Source organism: Thunnus maccoyii, chromosome 9 (assembly GCF_910596095.1).
Source record: "Thunnus maccoyii chromosome 9, fThuMac1.1, whole genome shotgun sequence".
In the NCBI taxonomy this organism is placed as follows: Eukaryota; Metazoa; Chordata; class Actinopteri; order Scombriformes; family Scombridae; genus Thunnus; species Thunnus maccoyii.
Genome location: NC_056541.1, coordinates 5,018,476 through 5,028,588, shown reverse-complemented (window position 1 = coordinate 5,028,588; position 10,113 = coordinate 5,018,476). Strand labels below are relative to the sequence as shown.

The 10,113-nt window shown below is 39.1% G+C and overlaps 1 protein-coding gene across 1 annotated transcript; it reads right to left on the bottom strand.

Moving 5' to 3' along the window:
* Positions 1-3,055: 3,055 nt before the first annotated feature.
* On the bottom strand, positions 3,056-9,529 carry prdm8b (PR domain containing 8b). The gene is made up of 4 exons (XM_042422510.1): positions 9,226-9,529; positions 6,171-6,395; positions 5,248-5,479; positions 3,056-4,941 (listed from the first exon to the last, which is right to left on the bottom strand). The coding sequence occupies exons 2-4, from the start codon at positions 6,387-6,389 to the stop codon at positions 3,683-3,685; spliced, it is 1,710 nt and encodes a 569-aa protein (XP_042278444.1). The 5' UTR covers positions 6,390-6,395; positions 9,226-9,529; the 3' UTR covers positions 3,056-3,682.
* Positions 9,530-10,113: the final 584 nt, after the last annotated feature.

Below are 10,113 nucleotides of genomic sequence, written 5' to 3'. Positions count from 1 at the left end.
ATGTGTTGGCGGTGGGGGTGGTGGGAGGGGTTGGGGCACAAGAGGGACGATGACACAAGCAGCAAAGCATGAGGGCACTAAATATCACTGGTTTGTGTGTGTGTGTGTGTGTGTGTGGGGAGAGAAGGGCGATAGTTAGCGATGCCTCCCTCTCCCGTCGATCACATGCCTTCGTGGTGAGATTGACCTGTTTGGATTGCTGACATGGGAGGCGTGTGTTGATGTGAGATGAGATGTAATGTGTGGACATGTGCACCGGTGCTGTAATTTATCATCATGTGAGCGTCACGCCGTCACACCGCAACTGTTGATGTTCAGCTCTCCTCTCAACCTCGACCTCTTTATGTGGTTTTTTTATCTCCTGCTAGCAAGTCTCGCCACATTCACACTGCAGCTCGGTGTGCTCCTGATTAAAATTAAAGGGTCAGTTCATCAGCTGTCAAGCCAGTCTGAGGGGAAAATAAAATTTACCTTAAATCCAAGTGTGAACTTATTTAAACTGTTGATTATTTGATCAGGTTTCAGAAAGCTTAAGAGTCTGTAGACTTAGCTCACTGTTAGTTGACTTGAAGTTTTTTATGTACACAGGCTTGTACCTTTGACTTGTTATCAAAATAACTGGACACTTGCTCATCTTTTTGGTACTGATGATTCAACTGAGAGAGTTTCATGTACATCCAGAACTTATAGAAGCTCCATCTGTCAGTCACCTCACATTGGACTAGTTATTTCTGGAGACCTGCACAACTGAAATAACTCCCACATTGCTATTCTATACAATGAAGGTGAATCTGTAAATCACATTTAAAATAACATTAACAGCAATGTATCGTTCGCTCTTTAACAACACAGTTAGTGGAAAATACTGCATTAGGATAAAGACGTTGTTTGTGCATGAAAAATTGGTTGAACTGACCCTTTAAATTCACTCATTCACTTTGGCAGAGCGAATAAAATAATCTGAGGAGAAACTGTTGTTGAATTTTTGAGTTTTTGGATGTGCAGCTTTAAATATCCTTTTGAAATATACTGAAGGAACTACGGCTGTGACCTTTGACCTTAATGTCGGTTGCTGTTAATGTTGTATCTTATGTTTAAGGGAGTCGATCCGTATTGTTAAAATATGAATGATAAATATGCGCTGCGTGTGAGACATCATCATTCAGTCCTCACAGGTCAAGGTAATATTGCTTATATAATAGTACTATAATGATGCATATATTGTCTGTGGTGTTTATAGTGACGTCATCACACAACGTATTATTTTAAATCGTCTTTGCTCTTCTTTAATTATATATATATTTATATATATCAGTAATGTTCACACAGGAGCTTGGGGTTATTTATTTATTTATGTATCAGTATTTATCATAATTAAGTATATTTCTTCTTTAGAAAGAGTGTCACATGTTGATTCTGACATTTATCTGTTGTATCATATCCTGTATTTCACTCATATCCTTATCAGATTTATTATAAGGATAATATATGTTGTTGTTTTTTCTCTCATTGCACAATATTGTTATGAATTATAATACCTGTCTGCATATTGGTCTCAGTAAAAAAGAGTCACCTGATAATGAACTCAGTGTCTTCGCTCAATAACGTCTTGATTCATGTAGTTTACATTTCGACCACTTGATGGCGCTGTTGAACCATTTTCCACATTTGCTTTTTGGTTTCTGTCCTGAAATGTTCTCCAGTTCTTTTTTTTTTTTTTTTTTATAAAGAAACCTTTAATCATGTCATTATATCATTAGCAGTAAATGGTGATTATTGATCCGCAGACTTGTATCAGTCTGTGTTGTTTATAGAAAATATTTGAACATGTTTGCATTTCATTTGAGAGCTTTAACAAATGAAGCTCACAGAGGTCTGCTAGATTATCGATCTTTATATTTCTTACGGGCTGTGCAGATCTATAGGTTTATATTTACTCTCTACAGGTTGGAGGAGTTTGTGAACCGGAAAGATAAATATGACAAATCAATTGATTTCTTAGAAGGTGATGTATTATATTTAGTGTACCGCTTTCTTTAATTTTATGACTTTTTATGTTGCATGTGCTTTTTTTTTTTTTTTTTTTTTACAAAGACAAAATACTCAAATATACTCAGAAATGAATCTCAAATGCAGACGTACGTATGTATTTTATTCCGTAAAGAATTAAGCTTCATGCAGTCTCCCTGATTATCCGACACATTTATTTCTGTATTTTATTCTTTGCCTCAGAAACTGGAGATCTGAGCGACATCAGAAATAATTCTCTCGTCTTTTTTAAAGCTTTTTTCATGAGAAACAGATGTCCGTATCGTGTATTTTAAACAAGAAACTGTGGAATTGAATGGGAATTTTTTTTTTCCTTAATAAATTAAAATGAAACGACCTCTCAGGGGAAAACTTAAATAATGATATTTATGCATTTTTTATGCAATGGCCATTTATGCGGTCGACGTTTAATAAAGACGTCCCTCAGTAATAATACTACTTAATAATATTACCACCACTACTACTACTACTACTACTACTACTACTACTACTACTACTACTACTACTACTAATACTAATAATAATTATAATAATAATGATAATAATAATAATAATTATGACCAGTGATATTCAGTGTTCCTGGACATATTTTCTATCGTAAAAAGATGAATCATAATAACCATAAATTCACTTTACAAGCTACTACATGATTTATTTGTATTAAACTATATATATGTGTGTCTGCAATATATAATAATTGTATTTTATTAAGACTGAAGACTGACACTGAAAAACGCTAATATAAAATCTGTAAAAATGTAAATATATATATATATATATATATATATATATATATATATATATATATATATATATATATAGTGTATATTTGTATTAATGAAATGTAATGCATATTTTGTTTCATAAATGTAAAATGTAGACAGATACATTTACATTTATGTATAGATATAATGAATCAAGGAATTATATTTTTGAGTTGTAGTAAAAAAAAACAAAAAAACAAGAAGGACACAGTTGAAAATAAAGCTATTTTATTGTCAATGCATTCAACATGATTAGATAAACTATCAAGTAGTAAATTTCCGCAAAAGGAAGAAACACTGAAACTATTCCCCACTGACACAAAATATTACACTTTGTATTTCAAATAAAACAAATTATTTACATTGTAATGTATAGACTGCATCTTAAATCAATATTATTTAATATTACATGCACTCTGAAATATAGTCTGACATAATTTCCCCAATTTGTGTCCATATTCATTATAGACAGGAAAAAAAAACTTGCTGCGTTGTAAACCATGATGTGTGACTACATTGGTATTTCTTCTCTATATTTGTATTTATATGATATAAAATACAACTTACTGTACATTTACACATATTTAAATCATCCCTTATTCTCAAACTTTTAAGTGCTTCTTAAATAGATTCATTTTTGAAGTCAAAACGCATTTGCATACACCCAAAACATGACATTTTGTACAGGGCAGAAAAAGTAAACAGACCAAAAAAAGGAATTCAAAGATTATAGTCCAAAGTGAAAACAAGTGCAAGGGGTGTTTTTGTATTTTTAAGTGGCCGATCTCCAGTCGGAGTGCTTAAATCCAGGCAGGGTCACAATCCCTCCTTGTTCAACAAAAAGTTCCTCCCTTGTCTGTCTTTAAAAGTCAGTTATGGGAGGTCATGTGACGTGACAGGTGATGCCGCTCCCGGAAGGACTCGTTGCAAATGGGGCACTTGAGTTTCTCCTCGCGTCGCCGCTTGACCAGAGGCTCCATGGCGTACTCCTTTTTGTGGTGGGATCGCATGTGGTAAACCAAGTCCGAGGTCATGCGGAAAGAGGCGTTGCACTTGGCGCACCAGTTCTGCGCTGGCAGGCAGAGGGAGGTGAAGGAAGGTGGAAGGAGGGTGAGCGCCGAGGGCATCTGAAGCTGGATAGGCCCAGAGTTCTTGGGCCAGAAGGCAGTGGCGTATACGAAGGGGTTCTGCTTAGCCATGCCGCCCGGCACAGGACAGTTGGCGCCCAGTTCCGCGCCTTGCAGCTTAGCGGCAAGATGGTCAGCCTGGTAGAGTCTGTTGGAGGAGATGGTATCGCCCACTGCTGGGTGGCAGTCCAGCAGCTTGGGTGGCATCACCAGCGGTGAGATCTGGGAGAAGGAGGAGCGAGATGGCTGGCTGAAGGCGCTCTTCCTGTCTCCACTGCCACCGCTGCCCTGCTGGCCCACGGAGGTGAAAGCACTACCCACGGGCGAGGTTTGGGGTGGCTGAGTCTCCGACAGCACCTGCCTGATGTTGAGGTGCTTCTCTGAAGGATTGCTGCTGGGACGACCACCATCTTTGTTTTCAGAGTTGGAGCTCTGAGTTTTGTTGCAGCCGTGGTGTTTGAGGCTCTGGGACGACTTCTTGACTTCAGTGAAGGCGCTGCGCTTGGTTTCACCAAGTTCTGTGGAGCCCGAAGAGGAGAAAGACCTGTGGTTGTCATCCAGGCCATACACTCCTCTGTAGTTCTGCGCAGACGTTGCTAGCTCATCTTTAGACTTGGACTGTGGAAGGCTGGGCCCTCGGCACTCCCTGTCCTCTATTTCCGAGAACTTCCTCTTCCCCGAGGTCTCGCTGCAGATCTCAGCCTCCTTGTCGCTCGGCGGGCTGGTCCGGTTGTTCTCTAGATCCCTAGCCAGGTTGTGAAAGTCTGTGGAGGGTTTGCTGCTGTCCTGAGGGCTGCTGAAGCCCTCGGAACGGCCCAGCTTCGGGCTGGTCCTGGTAGGGGTTGTGTTTGGTCGCTCTGTGCTGCTCTCCTTGCTGGACTCCTCGTCGGCCCCCGTGATGCTCTGCAGTCTTTTGGTGCAACGGAACCGGAGATGGGCCAAGAATGGAAACTCAAACTGGAACCGCTGGCTGCAGTCCGGACAGGAGTGGTGGGACGAACCTTTGAAGAAGAGAAACAAAAATTAGTTCTCATAAAAAGAGACTCTGCAAAACTATCCCTCTTAAGTGTGGTGTCTAATATTTCAAGGGGGAATGGCTTCGTACTGTTCTTTACACTTAACATGAAGTCAGAAATTACTGAAATTTCTCCTTGTAGCATCATTGTATTTAGATATTCAATAATGCAGAAATTACATCCCAAATTTAGCAATAAAGAAAACAATTCCAGAGCAAGAACGCATTTCCAAAGAAGTTGCAGAAGCTAAAACTCTACTGTCCAGTGAGGATTTGATTTCAGTTGACTCACCTTTGCTTTTGGCGGGCGCTCTGCTGGAGCTGAGCAGCAGCAGGTCGATGAGGTCTTTGCCGTACCAGACCAGCAGCTCTTCGTCCTTCTCGATCCGGCGGAGCGAGCGGTAGAAGAGCTGGCCGTTCTTCACGTACGCCTCCAGGTTCTGTTCTTCTTTGTCCCGGGCGGACTGGACCAGCCGCAGCCACATCAAGCCCTCTGAGGTGCTGTTGGCTGCTGAGGTGTCCACCTGTACAACACATACACACATCCAGAGTTATTACTTCATTTCATATTGTCATGCACAGTAGAAAATCTGCATTTGAGGCTCATATTCTGCTTCAAAACCTGATAATTTACTATAGTGAAATGTTGCCAGTTTAGAAAGACTTAATTGAGAGAGATAATCTCACTCAGCTGCTTCAATTTCAGACCAAATATTCATTTCTAGAAACAAATGTCGAGAAAATGATCTTGAAACAAGGTAGTGAGACATTTCACTGTAATTTACAATCTGAAGCTTTTTTTTTTTTTAAGTACATTTTCAGTAGAAAAATAGCAGATTTCTTCCCCTTTTGAAGAAATTAACAGAATAATTTTCATAACTCAATATAGTTGAGTTGTTAAAATGGGACATTGTTGCAGTCCCATGCAGTGAAAATCCATATTTCTTTCTTTTTTTTCAATTTTATGGAAGACTGAAAAAACATAGCATATTTGTATAATGCTTTTCATGGTGGGGAATATTTTAAAAATCCAAAAAAGGGTCTTTGTAATATTACTTTTGGAGCTGCACAGCCAGAAAAACATACAAATGTTTAACTTATATCTGAGGATTCAAAGAATGGGTAAAACTACTGGGCTAATTAAAAAAGATGCTGGCGTCTGTATTAAAAAGAAAATGTTTTGTATTCATACATAAATGAATAAACTGTGCTTACCCTGAAGATGTAAGGTGCTGTGCGTTTATCGGTGGATTTCAGAGCAATGAAGGCGATGCTGTCGTACAGCGACGTGTGGCTCAACACACAAGGCCCGAAAATGGCGTTTTCTGGGATGTCACATGTGGTGTAGACGCTGGTGAAAATGTCCGTGAGACACTGCTGGACCGCTTTGGCGTCCCCATCCCACACCAACTTCTGAGAGCTGGACTCCTCCATTTCACACTGCGGAGACACGGAGAGACATCAGAGATCAGCTGATGAATAAAACTACCACAAAAATACAATAAATCACTTATTTTACATTAAAATAATAAATGTTGCCTTTGTATCCCAATACATTATTCACTTTACATTTTTATAAAGCGAAAATACACTATAAATTTCAACGCAAACCCGTGTAAATTGGTTGTTTGGTGGTTTTATCCTCCGCTGTCCCTGCTGATAGGAAATAAATCTCTTCCTAGACAGATTGGACAAACCAGCTGTCAAGGGCGTCGTTTTGGGGCCCGTTTTTTTTTTTTTTTTTTTTTTTTTTTGTGGCCAGCCTTTCTAATTAATTCAAACCTCGTATTAAGTTCATGATGACGGCATCACCTTCAGCCATTGATCCATTGATTATACGGTTTCCCAATGTTGTCAATTATATAAGAATATATTTTTAAAAAAAAAGCTAAAAATCATAACTGACTAAACATAATAGACAAATAATAATACAAAACACATTATTATTGTTATTATTATCCTATTTTTATCATTATTATTATTATTATTATTATTATTATTATTATTATTATTAATAATAATAGTAGTAGTAGTAGTAGTAGTAGTAGTAATGGTAGTAATAGTAGTAGTATTAACAATAATAATAGTAGTAGTAGTAGCAGTAATATTAATAAATACAATAACAATAATATCTAGGCTCTCATCACACATTTTATAAAATGTCCTTTCTTTTTTTTATTATTTTTTGATTGGCAAATGATTGATATAATATAAATTGTCTGTCTGTCTTAATTATTAATGTAAGTATTAGCGTTAGTATTAATAGTAGTATTAATGGGCCTCTATATGGATTCCTTAAACCCTGTAAATTTAAGTGTATTTGATATGAAAAAAACGAGAAATTCCTATAGTATTCGTTTACTATTTTTAAACTCTGTAGTCCTCAAGAGCGCGAGTATTTTATAGTATTTTTATTATCTATTCTGTAAATGTAATATTCCTTTAATATTACGGGTTTATAGGTTTGGTGTGACATGTTTATTTGTCTAAAGTCGTATTATAAAATCACTACAGGATGTTTAATCTTTGAGGAAAAAAAGGGAATTGGGGGAAAGAAAAAAAAACCTCCCAGTAGGAGCTGCTGAGGTCCGTCCATGTCCAATGGAGAGAGCATGTCCAATGGGTTTCAAGTGGACTGTCAAAGTCAGTGATTTCATGTCAGCCAACCTTTCTCTCCTTTCTACAAGCGGCAGCGTATGTCGCCTCATTACCATAATCCACCACTTTCCCCTCTGAGACTGTAATTAAAGCAGCACGACCAGTTAATTATTTCTTTTCTCCCTTTTCTAACCTCTGAATGTGTGTTTAGACGGCTGCGGCTCCCCTCACTCCTTCCCCTCCTCCCTCATCCTCCGCCGTTAAACACAAACCTGCACCTCATACACACACTTGTTCAGCCGTAAACTGGACTCACTCGGCCCACCCAAAAAAACATGGAAAAATAACGGAATAATATATAAAAAAAAATCAAATAGAAAACACACAAAGCCTTCAGAAAGCTCTGCTCTCATCAGGAAAATTACGCATTTCCTAAAAAGTGTTTCCTAGAATATCAAAATGATCATAATTAAGATTTATTGTTGCAAAAACTATTTTCGACATTTGACAAAACAAAGATTTATTTCTCTTCACTGGTGCTTTCCAGTATTAACAGCCAGTAGGCCTGTTATTATGGCCAACTGATCTTAACATTTAATTCTTCTCTGAACTATTTATAAAACGTAATAAATCGCTACGAACCACTGAAACTAGTTATGTCATGACACGTGTAGTGCAACAAAAACTAAGCTATTTATTAGAAATATACAATTAAAGACTAAAGAAATCCACAGTTGGGAAAAAAAAAGTTTTTCTTCTTCAAAATCCTGAAAACAACGTGGCTTTCGCTCATCTCAGCGAACAAATTCAAACAGGCTGATATTAATAACTGCACTAATAAGAATGATGAGTAACTGGAACAGATGAGTTATCGTCTTTTCATCCTCAATATCGGCTGCTTTTTGTAGCTGCACTCGCTGAAAAACATTGGCTCTCTTTTGGGTTCTGGCTTTAATTTTACCTTTCTGATTTGTGAAATAAAAAGGGGAAAAAACAGCTTAAATAACAGGAAATTATTCTTAATAAATGTCTTTTTTTTAATCCTGCTGATTGGGAGCATTTCATATCTTCCTAAAAGGCTCAACAGCAGCAGGGAGGTTGTGTGTTTGCGCACGGTGCCTCTCCAAAGCGGCTCTCAGCGCTGCGCTACGAACCTAAAGAATTTCCGGTACCATACAGACCGTCTTTGTGTTCAGAGCATCAGAAAGGGTCGCTTCACGAGGAAGAAACGCACACAAATATATCCAGTGAAGGGTATGTATCATGCAGGCTCAAACAAGAAAAAAAAGAGAGATAAAAGCGGAATGTTTGCACATCCACAAACTGGAGGAAAGCTGCAGCCACCCTCCCGTGCAAACCCCACTGCGGGTGGGGTGGTGGTGGGGGGGTGAGCAGAAATGAGGGGGGGAGTAGGGGGGGTGTTTAACCCATCTGCTAAAGCCGTGCCAGGCTGAAAACTGTCCTAAATCAGCGCTGTGACTGAATTGCGGGTTTTGTTCGCGGTGCTGAAACATCTGCGGTTTGGGAATCTTTTTTTTTTTCTTTCTGCGCCGCTTTCAGCGCCTGCAGGATGTGTGGCTACATGTGCCGCTCAAAACAAACCCAGAAAACCAGCCCCGTCTTCCTCTAAAACTACCCAAACCACACCAGCTTTGCATTTCACAAAACCTACCTTTCCGTGGAGAAGAAGAAACAATAATCCACAAACGAATTGCGAGCGATGCTGCGAACCAAAAACCCCGGGAAAAAAAGAGAGAAGCCCCGAAAACAAGCAAGGGGGGATGCGGTGGCGGTGATGGAGGTGATGGAGATGGTGATGCGCTCCCGGTCTGGTCCGTAGTGTCAGTACATATCCCCCCCGGTGTGGTGAAAGTGACAGTGCTGCTGCTACTGCTGCAGATACTCGCCGACACTGGGAGTGACCGAGCAGGGTAGAGAGAGCTGGAAGGATAAAGGGAGACAGAAAGAGAGAGAGAGGCGTGCAGATGGGGCCCGATGCTCTGGCTGACTGGCACACCGACACACACTTTTTGTTTGCGGCACATAATCTACCCAATGAGGCGTGTCACTCTCCGTCTCCTCCCTTTAACTCTTCACTGGCCGACTGTCATTTGATGCGATTTATGGACGTGCAGAGGGATAAAGACCCCCCCTCCTCCTCCACCACCACTACCACCACCACCACCACCACCACCACCACACCCCCCCATTATTATTGTAATTCTAATCACAATAGTTGGTGGTCGTATTAGAATAAAGTGACATTTTTAAGTGGTCGGATGTTGGAAAAAGTGAGGAATTAAAGTGCAATTTCAGCTGGATGGGATTTAAAACCAAAATATTTTTCATTTCATATTATTATTATTATTATTATTATTATTATCTTTATTATTATTATTATTAGGTCAATTATAGTAGTCATAAAGTCTAACTTTAAACCCAAAATGAACCTTGTTCCTAGCTGCCTTTACGCACAGTGACAGTCGAGATGTATTTAAATGTGTGCTGAGTAAACGGGCTTCCTTTGTGGTTTTGTCTCAAGTACTTATTGGTCTTGCAC